Below are 26,845 nucleotides of genomic sequence, written 5' to 3' on the forward strand. Positions count from 1 at the left end.
TGATTAAAGGCAACATCAGCATCTATTACTTGACAGTGGGAAATTTCAGCAGTGAAAACTGGATTGTCCTGAAACAAAGACTTTCTCACTAAATATGAAGAAGAGAGACTGTAACACAAAACAACAAAAAACTGGCTTATTAAATGCACTGCTATTTAAGGAGCAGAAGCTGAGAGGATGTGTAATTTAAAATGCTGCAGTGTGTTTTTACCAGCCACTGACCAGATAGTCATGAAACATGTGCCTAAATTCTACCTCTTACGCTTAATGAATTTGGAGGTCTTTGGCTTTGACCCTTACTCCATCAGCTTTCCACTCATTTCTCAAAATTTAGTCCAGGGCTGTCATTATATTTTCTGCCAGACAGTATAGCTATTTATGCCATCTCATTGCCACAGTGTATAAGTTCCTAACAAAATTTATGAAAACAATATATTTTGTCTCAGATGAGTTTTCTTCCCAGCTGAAAAAAATGTGGAGGCTCTCAGTTGCTTTGAATATGTGGCTCTTCACATTAAGTGCATGGATGTAACTATAGCTGTGCTCCCCAATAACCCAAATAAAATAACCCACTTCTGCTTTTGGAATAGCCTTCCCTACATTTTAATGTTTCATATGGGGTTTAAAATAATCCCTACAACTATTATTTCTGACCACCATTTGATAATTGTGTGTGTCTTAGTATGAAAAGGTCTTGGAGTTTGATTTAACCATCCTCGAATCAGACAGATTCTTTTAACCAGGGTAAGAATATATATTTCTGAGCAGAAACTAAAAATCTTCTATAAATTCATCTTCTGTTAATTCAGCCTCATCGGTCTCCCAGTAACTTTTTATTCAGGTTGTTTGGAGAGACCTCTTTCTCTCTTCTCCATTAACCACTTCTCTCAAAAATAAGGCATTTCTCCCTGTAAATGATTAATCATGCAGCACTGCTGCAGGCAGGGCAAGTATCACTCAAAAAAAACGTTTTCAGAGCGAGATATTTATGATACTTTTAACGAGGAAAAGGTTCTTGTCTTCACATATCTTCTAGGTAGAAATGCAGTAATAAGAGTGAAAAGGTAGATGGTCTCATTCGACTGCTTTCTTTTGTAAGAAGTTGATTCATATATGGCCTTAATAAGAAAGAGATCACATCTAAAAGTACCCAGAAAGGCTAATCAAGCAGCTAGGCAAAGACCTAGAGAACAGACCTAGGATATGGAATGGGAGACATGGAGTACAGAAATAATGGAGTAAGGAGCTGTAAATTTTCTTCACAAATTTTCCTATTTTTTTAAAGCAAAAGATTTGTTTGACCAAAGCAGACTTCACTAGAGCAAAACCTTTGGCATGCCTTCTCCCAGCCAAACAGAAAAACCTCACAATCACGGAGGAATCGCATTCCTGTGAAAGGTCAGTGCTGCACATGTTTTCTGGGTATCGCTGCTGCAATTATTAATCTAATAGTCACAAAGTAATAAAGATATTGGGTAAATCAAACAAAAATTTCATACTTCAGATATTGAGGATGGTGGTAAACTACTTTCAGCTAGATATTGCTCTTTCTCTAGGTTTTGGGGGTTTGTAAGATTTGATCTTTAACCCAAACTTCCCCTTATGCTGAAATCAGGGGGTTTAGTTCACTAGTTCTTCAGGTTTTGGGGGGCTTTCATCCTAAAAGTTAGGCTTTTACATGTAGGTATCTGTCAGTTGGCACACAGCTTGGAGAACCAGTGGGTAAGATACAAGGAGAGGAGGTATCCAGGTGAAGAAGGGTGGAAAAGGGTTTTTAAAAAGGGCAGGAGAAGAATGGAGAGCACATCTTTAGGGAATGAGAGATGAAGAGATGGGGACCCAAGTGAGGTAGAAGCATATGGAAAAAATTTTTATGGAGGATATTTTTTACCATGAGGGTGGTGACGCACTGGAACAGGCTGCCTAGAGAAGTTGTGCATGCCCCATCCCTGGAAGTGTTCAAGGTCAGGTTGGATGGAGCTTTGAGCAACCTGATCTAGTGAAAGGTGTCCTGGCCCATGGCAGGGGAAGCTGGACTAGATGATCTTCAAAGGTCACTTCCAACCCAAACTATTCTGTGATTCTATGAAAAATATAAGGGAACAGAGAATGCTTGTTAGATAGCATACTTGCAAGATGAAGGGGAGTTCATCCTTAGTTCAAACTAAGTGTGTCCAGGACACGTGCTCAGACAGCGCCCCGTGATAATCATACTTCCTAAATGTTAGCACACCTCCTGGCACTGTTTGGCCCATGCCAGCTGGCACGGTGCCACACAGTGCCCTGGCAGGACACAGGGAATGGCATGGAGGAGGAACTGTTCCCAGCAGGGAAAGAGAAGATGAGTCCGTGAATAATTATTAGCTTTGCAGACAGGTGATATAGATCTATCTTTATTCTGCTCCCTAACCCCTGTATTTTCTTCCCTCACGTTCGCCCCCAAAAGGCAGGGCTGCACCTGCTGTAGTCAGTACCTGTGATTCCCATCACAGGTGCCCCTGTCCCTCTACACCACAAACTATCACTTGAGGTATTATGGAAGAAGGAGAGGGAATCCTGTCCAGACTGTCATGGCCTGTTTTTTCCGATGTATGGCTCAATTAAATGGAGAATAGCACAGACTGAACAAGTGTCTTTGGCTCAGAGGAGTCTTGGAGCTGGGTACCTTCTGCCATGAGCCTGCTAGGCGTGAAGGCCAGGTATGGCTGACACGACTGCTGGAGGTCATCTGTATGGATATGCCTAATGAAACACCTTTGCACACTTGGACCATTTCCAAATCCAGTCCTCCTGGAGCCTCATTCATGGTAAAGTAGAAACCTGAGTGACGGAAAACTCTGTTGGGTCTGTAGGGGACCAGCCTAAAGCTCCAAGTGAATTTGATGACACTTGTTTCTGAATGAGCCAGTCCTTTTCTCTGTGGGTGAGTCTCCTGGTGATCTCAGCAGACCGCTCTCACTGTGGAGGCCGGTCTGGAGAAGCAGCGATGCACATGGCTCTCCACTGCACAGCACAAACGGTGGTAGGCACAAGGTGTTGCTCAAGGTGGCCGCCTCAAGGAAAGCCCTAACTGGTCTTCCAGAGTCCGTACGTCCAGCCTTGGTAGCCACGGGTCCCCTCTGGCAGCCTGGGGCCAGCCACTGACTCCAACACTTCAGTGGCCTTCAGAGAGCAGAGGGCAGCGAGCCCGTGGCTGCCACGCCTCGGGGACTGCGCTCCTCAACCGGGGCCACACTCTCTCCCCAGTCCTGCGAGAGGTAGGAGAGGAAAAGGTTATTTTTTCTTAACGGCGCGGCTCTCGCTGTGGGTGAGTGGAGCCATGCGAGGGGTCGGCCATCATCTGGAGGGTCAGCAGAAGCCCTGCTCGCCCCCGTCCCCGGGCGAAACCCCTCCCCGGGCGGCCCCTCACAGCCCCGTGGGCGCAGCGGGCGGCGATGCCGCCAGCCCCCGGCCTCGGCCGGGGCGGCGGGAGGCGGCGCCCATCGGCGAGGCGGGGCGGGCCGGGCCGGGGCGGGGTGAGGCCGGGCCCGCCCGGGGGACGCCAGAGCCGCGCCGGAGGCGCCGCGGGAGGGAGCGAGCGGGCGACCGGCCGGTGCGGGGACAGCGACATGGCCGAGAAATACGACGTGGTCGTGGTCGGGGGCGGCATCTCAGGTGGGTCGGGTGGCCCGGCCCGGGGCGGGGGGTGCTGCCGGCGCTGGGGGCGTCGAGCCTCGGCGACCAGCGGCCGGGCGGGGCGGCAGGAGCCGGAGCAGGAGCCGGGGCGCGGCTTGGGCGCCGTCGCCCAGCGCCCCGCACAGCAGCCGGCCGGGGGGGGGGGGCGGTACCGGCCTGGCGGGGCATCGCGGCGGCGGCGGCGGGGGAAGCCGGGCTGGTGCTGGCCTCCGCCGCGGCCTCAGAGGGCCCCCCGGGAAGCCCGAGGTGCCAGCGCATCCCGACCAGCTCGGTAAAGCCGGCCGAGTGCCGTCCCCGAATTTAGGGCTGAATGCCACATGGTGCGGGCAGTATTTGATTGGTTTTTATTTTATTTTCTAATTGATTCATTATTTCATTTTTTATGATTTCGGTTTTCTTACTTAATTTTAATTATTCTTATTTTTATTAGTTTTTCTTATTATTTATTATTTATTTTAAAAATATTTTTATTAGCGTGTATTGTCTTATTTTATTTTAATTGTTTTTATTGTTTACTTTTATTGTTTTACTTTTATTGGTTTTATTTGATTTTTTAATTATTTCACATGTTATTATTTTTGAATATTTTAATTATTTGTTATGTTATTTTATCTTACTATTTTATCTTTATTTTATTTTATTATTTTATCTTTATTTTAATTATTTTATCTTTATTTTATTATTTGATCTTATTTTATTTTATTATTTTATTTATTATTTGATCTTTATTTTATTCTTTTATCTTTATTTTATTTTATTATATTATCTTTATTTTATTTTATTGTATTAATAAATATTATTATTTTTAATTTTACTTTTCTGGTTCTTGCACTGCCCAGCCCCGGTATCCCCTGAACCTGTGTAATTCTTAGCGGAGCCCCTGGAAGTTTTGGGCATGCGAGGCTATACGCGCTCTGCATCCTCTGCACTGAGTCTAGGTGTTCTATGCAGGGGCCCTCGGTCACACCTGTCTAATTTAAATCTTGGGGTTCCTTCTGTTTAGGGCAGGTAGAAGCATAAAGGAAAAATGCTGGAAATCAGCTGGATCGTTTAGTAAGTTTCTAGTTCGTCAGTCAGCACAGGTACGGATTTGAGGGCCTGGAAGCCCTGCTGCACTGGGTAGCAGTCTGCTGTTTTTAACCTAATCCTGGCTAGACGAGCACTGTGCCTGCCTAGAGTCATTCTCTTTGGTGCATTTTGTTCTGAGATGCACGTGCCCAAACAAATTGTGTATGTGCGGTTGAATTTTTATTTTTCTTTTACAAATAGATTTTTTGACATATCAAACAGTTGCTTTTTGGCCTGTTAGCACTGGGAGGTATGCCGTGTGGTAGCTCCTGTGCTGTATGCTCATCTTCCTCCGTTCGTAGTGGGTATGCATACGTCCACAGATCCAAGTAGTATCTCTTGTCAGACTGCAAATTACTCGAGATGTGTTACAAAACATGATTTTATTAATCTTTTTTTTAAAGTGGCTGTTAATTTCCACTGTCGATTTATATATAATTCTAGACGTCTATTTAACCATTACATTAAGGTGTGCAGCGTGCAATTTGAATGATACCAAAAATGCAGTGGATGAAATCGTTGGCCATATTTCCTGAGGATGATCCTCTCATAACAAATTGCTGAATAGTTACTGAATGTTTTGAGTATGGTTATGTCATTAACAAAAATTAACCATCGCTTTTCTGTAAAGCACAGTTGATTCTGAACACAGTGTTATGGCTAATTTTTAGCTTACACAGTGTTTCACAGTGAAAGTTGATGGCAGAAAATTAACCAATGGTAACTATCTATTCGTGCCTTCTAAATGAAAATATTTCCAGTGGCGTGCTTTTGTACAGGAGTAGTACTACAGGTTCCCTCTGTTCAATGAGTTGGAGTGAAAGAGTTAGCGTAACAGCTGTTAATATACCCTTGTTTCTCAGGGTTGCCATGGAAATATTTTCATGGCCGGCCTGCACAGCCCACATATGTTTTTCTGAAAGAGCACTCGCAAAAGAAAAGCAGTGCTATGCCATATTATATTGCGTGCTTCGCGCTTTGCTACCTGCGGGCAGCAGCAAGTGGCGGGGTGGGGGGGATGTGGGGTGTAAGGAACCAGTTTTCTATTTACTTCCTTTTACACCAAATCTTCACCAACGCACCCTGGTTTCATGCTGCAGCACTTTTCTCCTGTCCTCACACAGAGGCTGGAAAAATACACATGTACAAAAATTACTAATGACTAAGCACCTCTCTTTGGTCACTTTCCTTTACCTACTATGTGCCACTTGTGATTCACCTCTATGTTCTGCCACACACTTCTCTGCAAATCCTTGGCCTTGCAGCCAGGTGATGGAACTGTGAAGCAGAGGGCAAAATTGTTTTTCAAAGCAAATCTCAGACATGTTGTAAGAACAGTATCCGAGATGCGTAGCCTCCACTAGTTAATATTTTCTTTCTGCTCCCTGGTAATAATTTACAGTGTTGTAATAATTCTCCTTTGAAAAGATAGTTTGCCAAATGAGACGCTATTTTTTGGAGAATGTTACCGATCTAGGAGTTTTATACTAGATGCCCGTTTGGAGAGGAAAAAAACCCAAACCAAAACGTGGGCATGGATGAAATAGCTGTGCAGGATGAAATGGATTGGACCCATCTGTGGGAGGACTGTGACCCTCTCTGAGGGATACTACCCTCTGTGGGATGTGCTCAGGCAAAGGGAATCCAGAACATTTCCCTGTCATTTGACATGATGAAGCTCTTCGTTCACATTTTCAATTGTCCATCTCTGTGTCTGCCATCAGGGGGTTCTTCCTTTTGTATTCAACTACTCTCATAGCTACTGCAAAGGAATATAAGGCAGTTAAGTGGAGCCTGCCATTCTACTTCTAGATTTTTTTCACAAAAACCTTGGCAATACACAGTAAACAGGACAGAAAGCAGCTGCTTTATGTTGTAAGAGAGTTTGGTAGCCTAGGCAGCAGGGACAGTATTGCAAGCTACTGATTGATACATCCTAATTGGTCTGAAAGTTGATTTGATAAGAAGCTTTCCATTCTGCCTGCAGGAGCCATCTCATCTCCCGAGGCTCAGAGCGGTGCATCATTAAGGAAAGCTTTTTCATTAGCTCATTTAACCATTATGAAATCTGGTATTAGGGAAAGTTCAGTCTGTCTATTCAGCAAAATGTGATAACCACCCTGGAAGGGGCAAAAGAAGTAAGTTAGGATGGCAAAACTTTGTGCAAGGGATTCCTGGGTAGCTGTTACGGAGATAACTGGTGGAGAACCTAAGATTATGTAGCAGTTGGTGTTACGAGTTACGAACTGCAAAGTCCACAGGATTTTCTTATCTGTACTGCTGAATTGCATATTTTTTGACAAACAAGATTAGACACAGGAGAAGCTTAAAGTTCTTTGTAAGAAAGTTCAGTCCATTGTTTGCTTGGGCAACCACCTGCAACGGTGGTTTTAGTTCACTGAATTTGTCAGTCCAGTCTAGCACTCGACTAGAACCTAATCACACTACACGTGGTGGTGGGTATTCATCGGCATTAGCGTATTGGTTTGGATCAAGCGTGTACCTTGAGCGAATCTCCTGATTGACCCTACTTATTGCTCTACAGCGTGCACCACAGATCAGGCTCAGAGCATATGCATTGGATTCCTTTTTGCACGAGACCAAATGGGAAGACATGCTCTAGGAGCCCAGAAGATGAGCTCCAACCTCTAATGGGATGGTCAGCCTGTAAGACCATACAAGAGCTAGTCTGAAATAAACCCCTTTCATGCATATAGCATGGATACTGGGTATTCGGGATACAGCTGTTTTACTCTGCAGATCTTCCATCCGGCACTATTTGCCAACCTAGACATTGCAAGCTTGCTGTCTTGGGATACTTTAAGTTTTGCAGCTCAAAGGTGGTAACATGGAAAGAGTAAGCATTTCGATTTTGTGCTCTTCATCTGTGAAGATACAATTTAAAATAATTTACTTGGTCATCTTGACCACAGGTGTAGACCTGCATCCTCTGTCTCCATCCTCTATGTCTTCTTCTTGCCTATTATTTTTCTTTCTTTAATTTTCTTGTAGCATCAAGAGATTGCCAAAAGGTCACATTCTATGTGCCTATGAATTTTCATTTGCTCATTTTACTCCACGGCACCATCATCAAGGACAGGAGTAATTTTGAAGAAGCACGATGCAGCATGCTTTCCCCCCTGTAGCGAGTCACTGTAGTGTCAGTCTCCAGCAAATAGCAAGATGTTTATCGCCACAGTGATATGAGTCCAGGTCAAACGCTGTTGCTTACGATCCGAGGGGCTGTGAGGAGCAGCCTGCTGCTCTGGCCGGCTCCTGGGTGTGTTCAGGCTGTCTAACATGATCTCAGGAGTGTGCAAGGACTGAAGGACAGCTAGCTAGCGAGTGAGTGCGGGTGGCCTTACCAAAAGGTGGAGAACTGTGGCAAAAGCTAAGTAGGCATGTTTGTACTGCTTAAGTAGGCAGCCTGAGCAGTGCAGGCTACACAGCCCTCATAGTCCCAGGGGTAAGCTTCCAGCGCTGCTTGTAGTATCAAAAACGAGCAGAGAATTTGCTCCATATTTACATATCTGACACAGCAGCTAATGACAATGAATTAGGTCTTATGCATAATTTAGTCAATTGAGAAGGCTTTTCTTCTTCAGAAGTTGCTATTCAGTACATAAAGAATCTGGGCGATTTTGGCGCACTTAATACTGGCACAGTGTCCTTCTCTATAGCACAACTGACAGCTGTAGTTAAGCACATCTGTTACTTAAAGATAAAAAGTCTTGTGGTGTCACTTCCCCAGAATGTGAGTAGCTTGCCTTTGTGTTTTGTCTCAGTTCTGTAGCAGCTGCTTCACGGGGTGCACTGATACAATGGTAGTTTACCACGGTTATAAAAGTTTGCTGAGCAATGCCATGCTGGATTGAAGACCTTCCTTTGGTTTTCTTTTACAGAGAATGTGTTTTGATTCACTTACGAAGCTCTCCATTATGTTTTCTGAAATCAGTCATCATTCAGCTGGGCTTGAATTTCTTGAGGAAATTGAGTTAATCTCTTTACAGTTTTGGTTGTTTAATTTTTTAAAGCCATTTTTGAACATGTTTTTCCTTCTGGGCTGGTAACCCGTTTCATCCTTGTAAACTTATGTCAGATATTAAGGTTTTTGCTGCCTTGTGAGATGGTTTGTCAAAATGTGATCGTTCATCTGACTACCTTTATTTCCTTACAGACTGATTTGTGTCTAATGTTTATAACTTTGTAATTTTTTTTTTTTTTTGCTGGTTTCAGTCGTCAATGAGAGTGCCCTGCAGTACATTAGTATTTAAACCATGAGTGTCTAGTATACTTTTAAATAACCCATCCATGCATTTGTATTTTGTGCAACCTTCGCTGTCCTGTCACTTTTCTGTTCAAAGAGCTCACTTAAAAGTAATGTCAGTGTGAAGTCTCTTAAAAACTGTATTTGCTCCATAAGCCATTATTATGACCAGTATTTGGGGATGGAGTGCTGTAAGGGAACAGAAAAGAGGAATGAGCATCAATATCTCAGTCGTGGAGATCCTGAGTTCTGGATAAGTTGGCAAAAAAGGAGGTGCTGGAAAGTGCCTGTCAAGGCACGAGTTGTTGCATTTACTTAGTTGAGAAACTTACGGGAAGAGCAAGCTTCCAAGCAGAAAGAGTGAAATATTTTCAAGGACAAAGCTGCCCATGGGAATTCAACCCATCTTTTTCTTCTCTCCCATCCCTTCTTCTCTCCCCTGTCCTTCTTCGTGCTGCTGCCACCGCCAGAAAGATGTTCCCACCTACCTAGCAAATATGTGGGGCTGCTGTCCCCACCCCACCCACAGCCCCACAGGACTCAGCTGCATGGACTTAGTGTTAGGAGGGAAGGGCTATTGGTGGCATGAGGAGCATTAGCAGTTGTGGTTGGAGAGCAGGGAACTGCTTACGGAAATGATGGGCATGGGAATTTTTGTAGGGGGTCTGTGTGTGTGTGTAAGAAGCTGGGGCAGGGGACAGGATGGGGTAAACACAAAGTGCAGACCATCCACGGAGGAAAGGGTAGTCCAGTCGAGAAAGTTAGAGACCTCATGAGCTACTTCTGGTAACTGGTGTGTATGGCAAAATACATCATAGATGTGCTAACTTTTAACACTGGCTTAACACTGAAGATTCTGGCTGTGGTTCATTAGAGCCTCTGTCATCTTCCAGTTACAAGGTTACATGGTGATGACCACTGTTGGGCACATCATGTTTCAGGTGGTTAGAGAGTTCCATGAAGTTTTACTTAATTTGAAACCTGTTAATATAACAAATACTACTTTGTACTATTAAACTTCTTCACGTTTTTTGGTTTCCACCGTATTACACAGCTGGGAGTGAGCACGTTAGGGAGGAAAGATGCCTTTGTAGCCTCCTTGCTCCCAGCCAGCTGGTCTTTATCTTGATGGTATAATTCATATATAAAACAATGAATGCAATCTTTTTGATTGACTGCACACGGCAACAGCTGATCAAACAGCCAGTTCATACTATGCATCATGACTACCTGGATAGCTTGCATATAAACTTGCATCCTGTTTGCTTGAGTGGTAGCTCCATGTTTGAATACATTAAATATTGGAGCAAGACACCACTTCTGTTCCAATATGAGTTAATTTTTTTATGAGGCTCTTTTGGCCAGAGGCTGAATCAGTGAGTTATGCTGAATAGTGAGCACAAATGAGGAAAAGAAAGAGTGTAAATTCTTTTATTTTACGCCTTGGATACTTCTCTTTTCCTCTATGCTTCCTTCACCTTTTTTCCTCACACATTGTATCAGAATGGTACGAATCTAATCGTAGCATTTTTTCTTTCATAACACAGTTGTTTTTATGAGCTGTTTGGGTCATAAACTTTCTCCTGCCTGCACTTAGAAATGGAGGGAAGACAGACACTTGAAAATGTTCTTATTCAGTTGTTCCCTTTTAGGCTTCTCTGGATTACCTCTATATTCTGATTGATGCCTGTGAAGTCACCAGATACTGAGAAATCTGGGTAATTACACGTTACTTTTTAAAATCAAGGTACGAGAATGATAGTCTGTTTATTTTTTTTAAGTTCATGTCTTCTATTTGATCATGTATTTAGAGTATTTACTTTTCTCAGGGGATTAAAAAAAAATTATTTGCTTGAGAACGTGCAAGACTTTCCAAAACAGACAAGCATTTATCTTCTGAGGCAACTGCTGCATAATTTTGCAAAATTTTCCAGACGTATCTTAGTCTTTTTTTTCCCCCGACACTGCTGTGTATGGAAGACAAAATTCTTCTTCAGGGTAAATCTGGCTGGCATTGTATTTGCTTGTATATCTCTTTGTAACATGTAATGCCTAAAAGGATGCTTTTAGTAAACTACCTGTATAGTGCCTCAGCCATTTCATTCTGCTAAGCTTTGTTTCTTCCAATGCTATGGTATGTTTGTTGTAGTGCTACCTTGTCTTTCCGTTTTCTTTATCTCCTTTGTTTCTGCCCTCTGTCTGTTGGGTTTTGAGGCAGCCTGGGTTGGTAAACTAGCAGAAAGGGATGACCTAAGCCAAAGGAGGCCCTGGGATTGAAAGTGAGATAATACAGCAGTACAGATAATTATGATAATAATAATAATAATAATAATAATAATAATAATAATAATAATAATGCTGCAATTAACTTTAACTCATCAGTACATCCTGGGGCTGTACCAAAAGGCATGCAGAATGTGTTTGGGTGTTTTTACCTGACTGAAGCCCAGAAGCAGACTTCTGACTCTTCCTTTTGAAGTGTGAGGTTGGCGTTGAATGGGTGTACAGCTCTGTGTGTAAGACATCAGAAGTCCATAAAATGAACAGAATACTGAATAAATGATTGTTACTAGAAATACTTGTCCTTCGAAATGCTGGAGTGCCCAGTTTTGTCAATCTAAAGTTTGGAAGCTTCAGTACAGTGGACACTAAAGGGAAGCCCTGTGCAAGGATGGAACAGCTGTGGCTTGAGCACTTGAGCCTGGACACCACAGCATTGAAGACGCTGGGTTTCAACCCAAAGCCAACAAGCTGTCTTCAGGCCTTGCTTGGCAGGGCTTGAACATAAGGCACCACCACTTTGCTCGTCTCACTCATAATTGGCCAGGCTCTATATCACTTAATCACATCCAAAGCCTGGGACAAATGTAGGCTGAATGTTTTTAATGTCGGTTTTCAGAACTCTGCTTAATAAATACTGTGGATGAATCATCTAGGAGATGATTCAGGGAGAAGAGATCACAGAAAGTTGGGACTAGAGTTTATGCTCACATAAAGTCGCATTAACTAATGGCGACGCTCATACTGACCTCAGTGACAAGGTTACGGAACTAGTGCTCAGACAGAAAAACTCATTGCCTTGGCTAGACAATGAAATGCAAATAGAAGTAAATTATATTTGGTCACAGAGTGCTGTATCCTAGGCTGAAATGTTATGTCCTTTGTACAAATATTTTAAGTAAATGTACATTTTAAGCAGACAGGCAGATTGATAATGTATTTTTTTGCTCCTTGGAGTTTCTGAAACTGTAATTTTATTTTATTTTTTAAGTTTTCTGATGTTGTAGGTGAGTGAGTGATATTCATTTTATTGGCATTCATTGCCGCTCAGTGATACAGCTTAGGAAAAGAGAGTATCTCCCACCATGGTCAAAATACTTGCATCAAAAACCTGTTGCTTTGATACCTTTCACTGTACTGTTAAGCACGTGGGGTTAAGGCATTGAAAATAACCAAGAGCAGCAATTTACTGAGACCCAGCTCCACTGTGTTTTTAGGTTCTGGACTACAATTTTTGTATCTTTCTGCCATGAGATTGGGTCAGACATCTACAGTACCTTTGTAAATGTGCCCCAAATTAGAGAAGTTAAAAAGTTACCTTCACCCTGAAAGCTTATGGATGCCGGTGAGGGGCCAAGTTAATTAAAGTTATTGTCGGGTTGTAGTATCTCGTTGTCCTTGTAGCCCTTTGCTTTTCAGCAGTATTGTCACCAAGACAACTCTCGGAGCAATCTGGATGTTGTGTACCTTGTCTTGCAGAGGGCTAAGCAAGCAATGAATCAGGAAAAGTGATATTGTTCATGCTCACCATTTTTGATAGCAGCACTGTGCCAACCTAATGTAAACTGAGTTTCAGGCATTGTGCTTGTAGCTCTGTTGTAGTGCTGCCATTACAATTCTCAGCATGTCCCTTGAATTTATAAAGGGATAGTATTCTTCACAAGAGCAAAATCCCTTGACCTTTCCATAATGTGAGGAAAGTTACAAAAAAAAAAGTCTGTATCACCTTAATTCACCCAGACCCTGGGGCAATGTTGGGTTTGCTTTTTTGTTTTGGTTTTTATTCTGCTTACAGTCCTTTCCTATAATGCCTTACAGGCATTATTGTCTCAAGCCATTATTTCAATTAAAACATTTTAGCTGGCTAATGATGAGTGACAGAGGTAAAGGTGACCAGTGCCAGGTTCAATGCCTCAGTGGCAGAGCAGTAATCGGATTGTGTTCATTAGAGCAGTCAACACAAATGAAAACAATGCTATTAAATTGCAGTTTCTAGCACAGTAATGTAATAGAGAAACTGTGGAAGACTCAAAGGAGAAAACCCACTGGTGCAAAATGGCTGCTTAGCTGCAGATAACTGCGTGCCTTGCCACTGGTTCTGCTCTCTGTCCCTTCACTATTGCAGCAGTATGCAAAACTGTATCGCGTTAATGGCACTGAACTTACAGGGTGTTTGGGGACATCCCCTAAAAGGAGGTCAGAGAACTCCGAGTATAAACAAGAAGGCTTTTTATTTGAACTTTAGAGTAATGAGGTCTAAGCAACAGCAAACAGGATTCTTCCATTAACTGATCTAATTTTTAGGTGCTAGGAACTTACCCTGAGGCTATTACGGGTCAAAGGAGTGTTTTTCCATGCCCCCCCCAAATTTACCTCAGCTGCCTGGGACATGTTCTTTATTTCTTCCTATTATCCTAGGTCAAGTGCTATATTTGTGTTGGCTGATAACAAAGGCATTCTCCTCAAGAGTTCTGCAGTGTTAAGACAGGTGGATTTTGTTTCGCTGGGTACGGTGCAGCAGTTTTGGTGAAACTCATTTATTTACTGTGTGCATTTTGTATGTATTTCTGAGAAATGGAGAGTCGTAACGTGGTAGGTAAGGGTTACTGTATGCAGACAACCAATAGCGAGGGGAGTTGTGTTTACGATGTGATCCCACAGCAATGCCGGCTTCTGTAACTTTGTGTAGGTTTTGACAGATTTGCTGGGTTTTGTTAACATTTCAGCTACTTCAGGTTTCACGATTTTTGTGAGACTCATCACTTCATTAAAAAAAGAAATGAAATTCCTGGCCCCTCTGGTCAAAATGAGACTTAGACTCAAAATCAAGAAGACAAATCTAGAGACTTCTAAAATAACAGGTTCAAGACATTAAATGTCCATGGGCAAAGGTGGTCTGACTAATATTTTTGAATACTTATGTTAAGAAGTACTTGAGTTCGTTTATCTTAGTGACCCTGAACTCAACTCTTATTTGTTTACATATAATAAATTTTGGTATGTTTACTTTTCTCTCTATCAGTCTTCTGAAATATTTTTACATCCCACCATTTCTCCATTCACCCTAGGGCACCGGATTGTGGTTGTTAGTGCCATTTCCAAGGTGCATTTTGTGACAGGTCCTCATGTTGAGTCTCATTTGCTTACTGTCCTGGACCTCATCAAGAGTGCTGAAGCTCTGGTGCTGCAGGCTGCTCTGCCCTCTGGCTCTGGGTAAAGGAGCATCTGTTACCTGATGTCTCTGCAGACAGTGATTTAGATGTGGCCAAACAGGTTGAGAGCAAGGAAAAAGTCTGCAAGAATCTCATCAGTTTTGGCATTATTTACAAGGTACATCGCAGCAGTCACCGCTCACGCAGACACGCGCGAGCTCTCAGGTGGTTGCCCAGAGGACGGCTTGGCGTGCGGCTGCTGCACCTGCAAATGCGCTGGGAAAACCAGGTGTTAGTCCCTGCTCAAACACATGTTATCAGGGGGGACGCTGCGCTGTCAGCAATTAACCAAGCCAGCGTAGAGCTTGTTCACACATGTATATTCACGTTGTGGAGGCACAACAAAGGTAAAAATCAGCTCCTTGCCTCTTTAAAAAATGTTGGATGTTTCTAACCTCCAGCCAAGGTTTGTATGCAACAAGGTGGCATCTGTTACAAATGTTGAAACTCCCCTGGGCAGTACTTTGTAAACAGATCTTTGGTGTTAAGATAAAGAAAGAAAGAGGAGGAGAGAAATATCTGTAAACTTCATGAATCTGAGGAAATCCAGGTGTGAGGCATGTAAGTTCTGCAGTAAAACCTTCAAGTAAGTACAGTACAAGTATGATGGCAGCCTGTCTTTCTGCTCAGCTTACAGTTTTAGTTGGAGAGAGAAATTTTTAAGGTTATAAAGTAAAAGGATTTTTGGCAGCCCTCTTAGAAGCTATTAAATTAGTGCCAGAGGCTTAGAGGCTCTTTCTTTGCCCCCTCCACAAATTTTAATTTAGAATTTGTAGGTGATTTTTATAATTGGATATGTGAGAGAAGAGAGATTTTTTTCGTTCTTAGAAGGGGGATAATAAACATGGGGGAACGTGATAAAGTAGTGAATAATACAGAGGAGCTACATCAGGAACTGTGGGAATGCCTTCTGAAATAAGCTTTATTTACAGCTTTTTAATCTATCCACCTCCAAGTTACCTGCCTTGTCCCTTGTACACTGCGAGGGAATTGGGTGTAGCCCAAGGGAGGAATAAAATCTTGCTGATGGGTTTGCTGTTATGTATTGGTTGTCTAGCCATCCAGTATATGGCAGAGGTATCCTATGGGAAAAAAAAACCAAAACAGATGCCTAATGAAAGAAGGCACAAATATCATATAGAGAAGTATCAGAGGTGCAACTTCCAGTTGTGTCCTTTCTAGTGAGATTTCTGTGGAAATGATAAGGTAAAAGGGTATTTCGGTAAATTTGCTGATTCCAGGCAGTAGCATCCTGGTGTTACAAAATTTTAATCAGTTTTTAAAAAATTTACTTTAAAATGTGTTTTAAATAGTCAGATGTGTTGGACTCTAGGGCTTCATTGTATCCCATAATACATGGGGGTCAGATGAAAAATTTGACTCTTGTCACATTTGTCAATCCAAATGCAAGTTTGGATTCTGCCCTAGCACAGAAATTTAAGATTTTCTCTTTAAAAAAAGAAAAATGCAAATTAGTTGTTCTCTTAATGTAAGAAAGCTGTTAATGGTAGGAAGTACGGTTATAATGAAGCTGTTTAATGAAATGGTGCAATTTAAGATGTTTAGCAGGTACAGAGATCTCAAACAGGGAAGAAATAAGTTGGAACTGAAGATGAAATAATTATTGTGATTATTACGTTTGAGTAAGATCCTTGTGACTGCAGAGTGCTGGATGATGGAGAAATAATTTTCATGGCTTACACATGCATTGAAAAATTCTGGGGGAGGAAATCTCTCGCCAGTATCTCCAAGTGGCTGTAGTTGGGTACCGGGTTGCTATGGTAACAGATGAAGGCTTGCCTGGTTAAACATCATCTAAGCACAATGGTATTTTCAATCTGGGGCTTCAAATAAGACCTATCAACTTGGCTTCTTTGTTGTCTGCATTAATTATCTGCCTATTGATTCTCTGAGCAGAACTGCAGGTGAGGCTGCATAACTGTATGTTTTCCACTATATATATGGCTGTTTGTTGCCCCTTGAAGAAAGCTGACCTGCAGTGGAAACTGGACCCAATTACTGTCCTCTGTGAAGCAGTGGCAAAAGCAGTTGAGCCCTTATATTGCAATTCAGATCTGAGTCTGTTGAAATGCCCCTGGGGAGGAAGAGAAGATGCCACTGGGTGACAAAGCATTGTGCACAAAATGGAAGTAGCAACAGCATCAGTCACATTTTTGGACAAACTTTACATCTGAATGTGGTTGGTTGCCTCACTTGTGAGCAACAGGGGCAGTATTAAAGATCTGCCTTTTGTTAGTGATGTGTGAGGGAGTGAGAGTTAAGTGAGAGGCAGTGCTGAAATGTGTGAAGCCTGTGAAGGGTTAAACTTCTCAAGAGGAGATCTTATGTCGTGTATGACAGATTTTTCCAGGCTTTGCTTCACAGACTTCATGCATGCTGTTTGTGCAATTGGTGTATTAAGCACAGAGAGGCCACTCTGACTCTTGCCCAGAAAAGAGGTTGTGGTTTGTAGGAGTTTCCTGCAGCAATTCTTAGTTTCTGAAAAACAAACCTCACTCTCATGCCCCAGTGTTCATGTGCTAGTATTCATTTCCATTTTAATATGTTTTTATTGCTGCTCCTGGCACCTTATCTGTCCTTGTATCACTTAGGCTCAGAGCGCTCCCTCTGCAGCATCCAGTCCTCTTGCTGTTATACAGTCCAAGAACCCATTTGGGATTTTGGGTCCAGCTCCAGGGAACAGGTACAGGGTGATGTGGCAGTACTGTGATTTCAAATGTGTGAGATACCAAACCCAGAAAAATTCCTGCCAGTATTGCACTCTAATGTGGTATCTGTGACAGTGGTCTTGCCTTACCCTGTACTGTGCATGCCATAAGGCCTAATCTGGTCCTTCACTGTGCTGTCTGACCCTCCTGAGCCTCTGCCTTCACTTCTTCCACCTTTTTCCCCCAGTTACATGTTTGGCGTCTCCATTAGGGACGAGGGAGAGGAGCTAAAGGCAGGCTGTGTTCCCTGCCTCTGTCAGCAGTTATCTGCAAAATTTCTGCAGCAAAACTTTGGACCAGAAGAGAGCTGCCATGTAGGTGAGAGGAGGGGATGGACCACCAGCCCTCGAAAAGGAGTAGTTGGTCAGGTGGTGCTTAGTTTGGGAACCCTGTAGGCTACAACTTTCACTGTAAAGCCCCAAGGACACATCCCTGCCCCTACAGAGATCTGATCTGCTGGAGGATGGGCATGGGGCAGCGAGGTATTAATGAGCCCAATCTTCCCCTCAACACTGGTTTGGTTTTTTTTGTACTTGCATCAGGAAAGAATAAAGTGTTATCCATCTCCAACAGGTACATCTATGAATGTATGGATTAAAAAAAACAAATGGCACCTGCCTCAGAATAAATAGGGAGTAAATAGTAGGTGGGCACAATAGGATGAAAGGTGCATAAGGAAACAAGGAGGTGGTACCTGGGCTGACTGCTGCGAATCGGCTGTGTTTCAGTTGAGTCTAGAGAACTATCCTGTCACAAGCTTCTCTGTCTGTTCAGCTCTTGGGAATAAACTGCCTTTGTTCCCAGCTGTACTGAAATGTTTATTCATTAGGTTTTAATAGAGAAAGTCAAATCTCATATTCCTTAATCAGTGTTGGTAACTGAATATTATTAATTGATTAGTCAAAATCTGTTAGCGTGATAAGCCAACAGAAATGTGCAGTGACAACAGCCTTCAGATTATGTATTCATTCTGTAAATTATTAATAACTACTATTGATCCTCTCCCAGTTGATGAAATATTTGTCTTTTAAGGGAAACCTTTTTTTTCTTTAACTGGTAAACTATATTTATTTCAGTGTTTTGTTGCCTGTTTTTCCTTCAGGAACCAATCTCTTTTTGCAAGTTGTTTCAAGGGGTGGTCTGTCTTTGCATACCATGACTGTTTTCTGTATTTTGTTCTTCCTTGGTATCCTCAAATATTTGTGAGCATAGTCAAGGCCACTGATCCAGCCAGATGTTTTTGCAATAGAATTTCCTCAATAAGGAGCCTTTATCAGTGTCATTACTAGTTTTCTCACTAACACTTATGTGAAAACCCACGATAAATAAGCCCATGAAGCTAGAAATAAAAGCAGGATAGTATGGTCTTTTAATGGAAATATCTGCTGCTTTTCTCCAGAAAATGTAAAATCCTCTAGATAGATAGGTCTAACACCATTTTCTCTTGTTACAGATGGGGAAACAAAGAAAACTTAAGTGATTTAACCAGCACAGTGCAGCAGGTTCATTGCACTGCTGGGAACAGGACCTGGTTCTCCTACTCCCAAGCCACTAGCTGATGACCAGGATGTTCTGTAGTGCCTTTAGTAGCTCTCATTAATATTCTCTCTCTATGCCGGGCTGCTATATTTTTCTCAATACCGTTTCATTCAGTCCTGCCGTGCTAGCTTGCCATCCGTTTTTCCTGCCAGGGCTTTTGCCATTTCTTCCATGGCTGCCTTATGCTTGGAACAATCTGCTTGGATGACTCCTCAGAAACTACATGTACTAGGACACAGAGAGGAAACTGATTGCCTTCTGATGGTAGAGCCAGAAAGTATAGCTGAATTATGATGTATTGGTGTGGTTTCTAGTCTGGTCTGTGCTGAACTTTATTCAACACATCCTATCTGTTCAAGAGGATGACGCAACCCTCTAGAACGTAATTTGTGTCATGCCACTAGAAATTCACTCGCATGTGGCCAAAGTAAGAACCTCAGCTTGTACAAATCTAGGTTTGTGTGGTGAAGAAAAAGGCAGAGATGATCTTAAGAAGCTGAGAGGTTGCAGGCTGTATTCTCTCCATGTTGCGCACCCTTCCCAGTTCCCTTTATTCCCATAGTGGCTTGACACGCTTGCTGCAGGGCCTGACGCTAATGTTTTCCTCTGCAGTTATGAGGATTTATGGCATCAGAACTGAAATGAGATGTTCTTTCCTGTATTCCCATTGTTCCTTTTCTTGCCTCAGCTTTAAGAATTGCAAGATGGAAATAAAAGTGTGTGAAGAAAATAGATGAGGAATGAAACAATCTTTTTGGGGTACGCTTACACGTATTTTTTCTTGTTACTGCCACACACAAGTGCACATTCTGTCTCTTCTGAGTCAGACCACATGTTCTTCAGAAGAAACCTGTGACCTGACTGTGTGGGAACTTTGCTAATGTACTTTAAAATATTTGGAGCTGGAAAGCAGATGCTTACAAGCTTCACAAAGGCTTTTCAGATTTAGAACAGTCCTAATAGAACTTCACTTCTTCCTTTTTTTTTTTTTGAGGTTATAAAAGATGATGGGCTGATGTTAGAAAACAGAAAGCTGTCCTCCCAAATTCTCTGCCTGGCTGGATGACTGTCATAACAAGTGCTATCTTATGCATCAGAAGAGCTGAGCATGTGGTGCAAAGGGTGCTCAGCACATGTAAAATTTGACCACAAACTGTTTTCATATATGGCTTCAGTTCCATTTCATGATTTTTAAATTTTTTTTAATTCCAACTTACCTCTCTGGCAAAGCATTTGAGTGAAAAATTCCAGATTTGGATGGATAGCTATGTGAGTGTTTACATGTCAAGTCACAAAAGCCATGGGGTCCATTTACAGAAGTATTCTTTAATTGTGCTTCTTTTTATCTTTTAGGTCTCTCAGCAGCCAAATTGCTGACTGAGTCAGGCTTGAACGTGGTGGTGCTGGAAGCCAATGACAGGGTTGGTGGAAGAACTTTCACTGTAAGGGTAATTATCTCCAAACCCGTTTGTACTACATATACATACATACAGTATATACTACACATATGTATTAATTATACACATGTATGGTGTAAGTGTATATATATGTATAATATGCTATATGAATAGTGTACATAAATGTATTTCTTTTTCTTTCCTGCTAGAGGACCTACTTGAGGGAAAATTTCTAGAGCACTAGCAGGTGGGAAATGTCCTGATATTGTACCAGCAGGAGTAGGAAAAGACTGGCATGATGGTCAGGACAGAACATTTCTGTGTGATATGCAGGCTCTGGATTAATCAGTCCTTTCCTCTGGGAAGGAGAACTGATTGGCTAAGTTTCAAAATAATTCCCCGGGGAGAGACACTGGAGAAACCTCTATGAAAAAATGCCCATAAGGCCAACCATGCCATGAAGAGCCTTGAGCTGAGCCTAGAGGAATGGCAGGAGTGGCTGGGAACTAGAACCAGCATGTGTCCCTTCACTCCTTTACTTTTTGCCCTACCGTGACCTGGGAGACCCCCTCCCACTCTGCTCATTTGAAAATCTTACCTCTGCTTTGAACTAGTTGTTGGCGAGGTGCCTGAAGGAGCAAGAACCGCACAGATGTCTCTGACTCTGTCCTTCTCTCTCTGTCTGTCAGGCTCTCTCCTCTCATGTTTGTTAAGGCTGTAATGTAACAACAGGCCAGCTAAGCGGTCTATGAACTCCTTATCTGAGATTCTTGGTAATCGCCACGCCAGAACTCTGCCAAAGAACTGAAGTTTTCCATGGGGAGAGGAAGGAATCTCACCCAAAATGCTCTGGGACTGTTTCAATAAAGAGTTCCTCTGGACTGCTCTTTTAACTTGTGTCCTATTTACAAAGGGCTTATCTTTTTTTAATAGTTTTTTTTCTTTTTTGTGTCTTGTGTAGAATAAGCAAGTTAAATATGTGGACCTTGGAGGAGCTTATGTGGGGCCAACACAAAATCGTCTCCTGCGGTTATCTAAAGAGTTAGGTATAGAGACTTACAAAGTGAATGAAGTTGAGCACCTGATACACCATGTCAAGGTAAGATGCTCTCAAGCATGCTGCTCTAGACAGGCAAGTTGTAGTGATCTCCTTTCTCATTGTTTTCCACCCATGCTACAGTGGAGTGTACGTGTTTAAGTACGCATCATCTGAGTTTCTTGGAGAAAAATAAGTGTGTTGGTAATGAAGAACTCATACAAATCACTATATGTATGGACATCTACCTGTGTACCCTGTAGACGCATCCTGTTAGCTGATGCCTTGGTTCAGGTCTGAGCTCTTAGTTAAAAGCTCTCAGAAACCTTCATTGTTTATGAACGGTACAACTGTGACTGTTTTGTACAGGCCAGCTCTCATATACACTGCCCAAGGTGTCTGAAAGTCCCTTTCAGAAGTCCTAAAAGTATCTCTAATCAGGCTGAAAGTTTCTCAGGGCAGGCTTCCTAAACCAGTGACAATTTTTATCCTCACTGACAGAAATGGGAGAGGTCAAGTCTGGTTTTGCTGATGGGAAAACTAACATGCAGAGTAGCAAAAGGCATTGTAATAAGAATTGCAAAAGGCTCTGGGAGTCAAACATTCTTGTGGAGGCAGATCTAAACGATCTGTTCACAATCTGAAACAGGACAGCTATGGCAAAACTGTTGGAAAGACCACATATTTTCAGTATTCGTACTACGCTTTCTCCAAAAGAGCATCCTTCCTCCTTTCCTGATATAGAGCGGTGCTGCACTCCCACAGAAGGGAAACTTTCTATGTTAGTCCTGAGGAAATAAGCATGTAATAAAATTCAATGTTAATGAAAAGCCATTGTGCAATGATTGGCAAAATATTTGTCAGATAGTAGTTGGTGTTTGATCAAAGGTTAAAGGAAACATTGACAGATTTAAAAACAGCAATAGAGAAAAGGTGTTCTGCCATACATTTTCCAGTATTTTTTCCCACTCAATTGTTATAAAAAATAGTGTGTTCTCAAAGTGATTTGCTATGGTAACTGTCCACGATTCTGTTGTGGTAGAACTGATGGGTACATCCACCCTCTTCTGTTTCGTGTGCCTCTGGCATCATCCTCAAAGCCAAATTTTCTGCTTGTTCACACTATTTAGCCTTCAGAGTTTTCTCAACAGCAATAGGAGGTCATGCCTTGAGCGGAAACCTTAATGGTGGAGTAAAATTGATATGGCCAGTCAGGATGACCAGCTCTCAGGACAACCTTGTTACCCTAGCATGGGGGCATTCAAAAATGCTGCCAGAAGTTGCTGAAGCTGATCTATTGTCAGCGGCCAGACAAGCATGGCTGGTTGGTAAGTAAGCCAGACCCCATTTTCTTTTAGGATCTCTAGGAATGAGCTTGTGGAGGAATAAGTATTACTATGCTGGTTAAAATAATCTTTTGTTTTCCAACAGGCTTTTCAAGTGAGAGAACACACACAAAAGTAGAAGTTTGGGCTCTTGCCAAGGAGGTTTGGGCTCTTGCCAAGGACAATCTGTCTCCCTTGACCACAAGTGTCCTATTGCATGAGTGGCCAGAGGTTGCACATAGCCTTTTACCATCATCTATGTCTGTCTTTTAGCCCAGAGTGGTGAGTGCTGGTGTGAGTCAAGGCGCTCAGCTTTCCTCCCTACCCAACAGTGACAGGACTTGCTGGCATTCAGGAACGTATCCCACGCTGGCAGAGAGGGGCATGCCTTGGCTTTGTCTGTATGCTGGGCATGGAAAGGGCCTTGAATTGGGACACAAGTCCATACAGTAGTATGACTTTTATCCAGAAATCCAGAGGTGCGGGAAGCCACTGTGCTACTGGAGGCATTCGGTACATCCAAGCCTGGAGATATGGGGTACTTGCTACTTTGGTTAATGCCGGCATCTGTGCAAACAGATCCTGGGGGAGCTGTGAGGAAGGCTGAGGGCCTGGGCTTGCTCCAGCACTCATGCCTATGCTGAGACCTACTGGGGGATGCTCATAGATGACAGGTTATGCTCTTACATATGCCAGGGGGATGGAGCATCCATGGCAATTTGATGCAGGCAAGTGAGTTGGTCTGTGTGCTGGCAGGCACGTGTGAGATTGGCACTATACCTTACGCAGAGCCGTGGAAAAAGCTGCCCTGCAAGGGACCCTTGAGGTTTGTACTCCGCCCTGGGCTTGGAGCAGTGTCTACCTTATAGTTAGTCAGGTTGCTTGGGACCATCCCCAGTCAAATGTTGAAAGTCTCCAAGGAGAGAGATCCCATCTGCTAGCTGGGGTGCTCCCAGGGCATGCGAAGAGCCTGCAGGTTGGATTCAGACAGAGTTTGTAGACTCAGGCTCCCATTGTGGCTGCCTGTAGGAGAGCTCCTGAAGAGAGGAGGGAGAGAAGTGTGTGCCAGGACTTCCTGGTAGCCAAGCAGGAGGTAGAGAGAGGAGATATTCCACAGCTCCTCTTTTGAATCACCTAATTTCACTCATTTTAAATCTTTCATTTCCTTTTTGTTTCTGTGTTTATACAACTGTGGAAAAGTATTGTCACAGCGGAAGAATTACTCGCAGTTAAAGAATTGGAAGATGACTGGTATATAGTAAACATATACATTGTTTTGTAGCCAAATCAGTGTAATGATCTTCAGACTTCTGCATTTCATGTAACTGTAATACATTCCTTACAGATCTTTTACTTTCAGCTATGTGGCTTACCCATGCATTCCCTGAAAATGGACAGTGTTCTTGTGCGCTCCCTGAAACTTAACTAGTACTCTCAAGTCATAGCTTGCAAATCGGATTCCAAAAAAATACAAAGTTCTGTTGCCCCTGTGTGAATTTAAAGTCACAAGCTTTGTGACTGTGGCCAAATCTAATTAAATTCTAGACCACAAAATTCTCTCTGAACCCAGAGAGGCAATGAAACCTAAAGGTTTTAGTTCTTCTCTCACTACACAATCAGGCATCACAGTGCATCTTGTAAAATCAGCTGCTGTTTTTACATATACCCAAAGGCAAAATCCAGCCTTTCGTAGTTAATTAAACGCATTTTAGAGGCTTTTTAATACAAGTAATATATGCAGCTTCTTTGTACTACAAAATGAAAAGAACATATTTTGTTGATCTCTGGGTGGATCTTTGCTAATTAGGCTTTACCAACTTGATTAGGTTGTGTGGTTTTTTCCCCTTTAATCTTTTTTTAATGTGAGGTTCAGCTGTGAAATTATTTTTGGTCGTGCTTATATTGTGGGCGATATCTTCACAGAAACTCAAAATTATATTTCTTGCCCTACATTTTCTTCCTTTTCCTCCACTTGTTAAGCAGCCTTTTTCACGGTCTTTGAAAGGAGATTAGTATGTTCTTTTCATTGGTGTAAATACTGCTTCATCAGCCTTAGTGAGAAAATTAGTATAGCTCTGCAAGTAGTATTTGGTAGGCAAATTGCTGCCTGAACACCACTGCTTTTCAGCAGCGTAACTCCATTTAAGTTCATAAATCCAGATTTAAGAAGCAAAAGCAGAACTATCAGGGAAGTTATCATCTCCTAGCAAGTGCTCCCATTGGGCTGGTAAGCAGATGTAAAACACTTCTTAAAATAAGATAACTTTTCCTTAGCTGCCCCAGAGAAGATTCAGGGCCCTACCTTAGATAGGCAGATTTGTAACTTTTGGTGGTGTTTATTTTCCTCACCAAAATGACAACTTTTGTCTTAGAAAAACAAACCAAAGTACTTATAGTCCAGGTGATTTTTACCACTGCCATGTAACAGTCCCTGGAAAGGAGGTTTGAAATATGAAAACATGTCAGTTATTGTGAGGCTTTAATTATCAATATATTTGCTTTGTTGATTTCAAATTGCACTTCACTTTTGTGCAGTCCCAACAGCCATGGCAATTTATTGCATTTTAAACCACAAATGTATCAAATGTTATCAAATGTAACCCAGGTTCCTTTCCTAAGTAAGATAACTGTAGAACTGGTTTACTCTGGTACCCTAGATCTGTGGAAAGAAACATTTCTTCGTATGACTCGTTTGCCAAATTAATCTTTTTAGAACTTGATTCCTTCATATACAGTCAGGAAGATCTACCCTTTGTCCTGCTGTGGTGCCAGCTGAACGCTCTCTGATTCCGTTTTCGCTGATGGAGAGCTTGCATTAAAACCTGGCAACATGGCAACAGGACTCCTCGCTGGCTACATTAGACCAACAAAGCTTGTTTCTCAAAGTCTAGTTATTAGTCTGTGGTAGGTCTTCCCACTGCCATTGGTGTTCATTATAATTTTTTTCCAGATGTTTTTTCCACTAGAACTTTCTATGGGATAATGCCCTGATGCTTCCAGAAATTTCCCCAGATTATAGCATCGTTGCTAGAAAGTGGTAGTAACATTTATTCCTTTTAATCTCTGTGGTGTCTCAGTGCAGACTGCAGATAGTGCTAACGGTTGGCTTAGGTAGTTGGCTATTTTGACAGTGTATTACACCTGAAACAGTCCTCGTGTGGTGGTAATTGAGCTAGGTCCTGCTAGTTGTTTTCTTCGTTCCAAAAGGCAGGCTTGGTATTGCACACGTCCAGGGAGCTCTTTCAGGTTAAAATGCTGGGTGAAACATGAAGCAGCATCTCCTTCCTGCTCACTAGACAGGCTCTTGACAGTGAGTTGCTGATTATTTCATTACCTCAGTTAAGTTCCCTGTAAAAGAATGGAGTTTTCTCATACCCGTTCATCTGCCAGCAGGACTGGTTAGAGGTGTTCAAATGCACGTCATGCCCTCTTCAAGTTTAGCACAACTTTCATATACAATCAGCATCTCTGGGGTCAATGCTAATGTGAACCCAGTCTGCAGCACATCACTGAAGGTGAATATTTAGTCTTATACGTGCAAAACTTTTAAGTAGGACCACAAATCTGCGCTAACGTTAGCGGGTTACATACTGATCTACAGTAGATCTGCAGAAAAAAATTTTACAGCCCTCTTGGGTGTCATTCATTTTCAGCGCTATTGTGCTTATTAAAATGCAGTTTGCTCTGGTCTTGTTCATGAATAAAAAAATGTGATGGTCCTGTTGTATTGGGATTTAATTAGCAGCTGGATAAGTGACTGCTGCATCTAAAGTTACAGAATTTATTGGTGTTTCTTCTGTCATATCAGTGATATATGCACTGAAGCTAAGCAAGAGGATTTATTTAAGCTTTTGACCTGCTTCTCTGCAAATCTAAGAGCAATATCTCCTGGCATAGTCTGTAGTATATAGTGTAACAGCTTAAATGGATTTTTGAATGACTAGATAAAACGCTTTAATTTTTCATTGTATATCTTGGAGTGCAGTCAGAAAATGAAAAGTCTGTGAGACTCAGTTGCCATCAGTTTAAGCGAGGTGAAATGGCATCACGTCTTTTGGTTTCTCCCCTTTTTGCTGACAGTTTGTAAGCAAGAACTTGAGGAACCGAGAAGAATACATCTGAATCTCTAAGAAGCTGGTCTTGAAAAGGAAACCAAGTAAATTCAAAGATGCTTAAATTACTACGGGGCCTTGGTAGTTTCACGTGTCATTACTGGAATGCAGATCTATGTTATTTTAACTCTTTACTAGATACGAGGATGCAGGGGTTCCTGTCACAAGACACTGTCTCATTAATTGCACTCACCGGTAGCCTCAA

The 26,845-nt window shown here is 42.3% G+C and overlaps 1 protein-coding gene across 2 annotated transcripts in view; it reads left to right on the forward strand.

Annotated features, from left to right (window-relative positions):
* The first annotated feature begins 3,528 nt into the window (after positions 1–3,528).
* Positions 3,529–26,845, forward strand: part of LOC104041218 (amine oxidase [flavin-containing] B) — a 52,697-nt gene continuing 29,380 nt past the window's right edge. The window contains exons 1-3 of one of the 2 annotated variants that reach the window (XM_064473057.1): positions 3,529–3,654; positions 20,124–20,218; positions 21,129–21,266. In XM_064473057.1, coding sequence (XP_064329127.1) covers positions 3,609–3,654; positions 20,124–20,218; positions 21,129–21,266 — 279 coding nt within the window. In that variant the 5' untranslated portion in view covers positions 3,529–3,608. The remainder of the gene's footprint in view (positions 3,655–20,123; positions 20,219–21,128; positions 21,267–26,845) is intronic. The other variant, XM_064473050.1, reaches the window with a different exon arrangement.

Source organism: Phalacrocorax carbo, chromosome 1 (assembly GCF_963921805.1).
Source record: "Phalacrocorax carbo chromosome 1, bPhaCar2.1, whole genome shotgun sequence".
In the NCBI taxonomy this organism is placed as follows: Eukaryota; Metazoa; Chordata; class Aves; order Suliformes; family Phalacrocoracidae; genus Phalacrocorax; species Phalacrocorax carbo.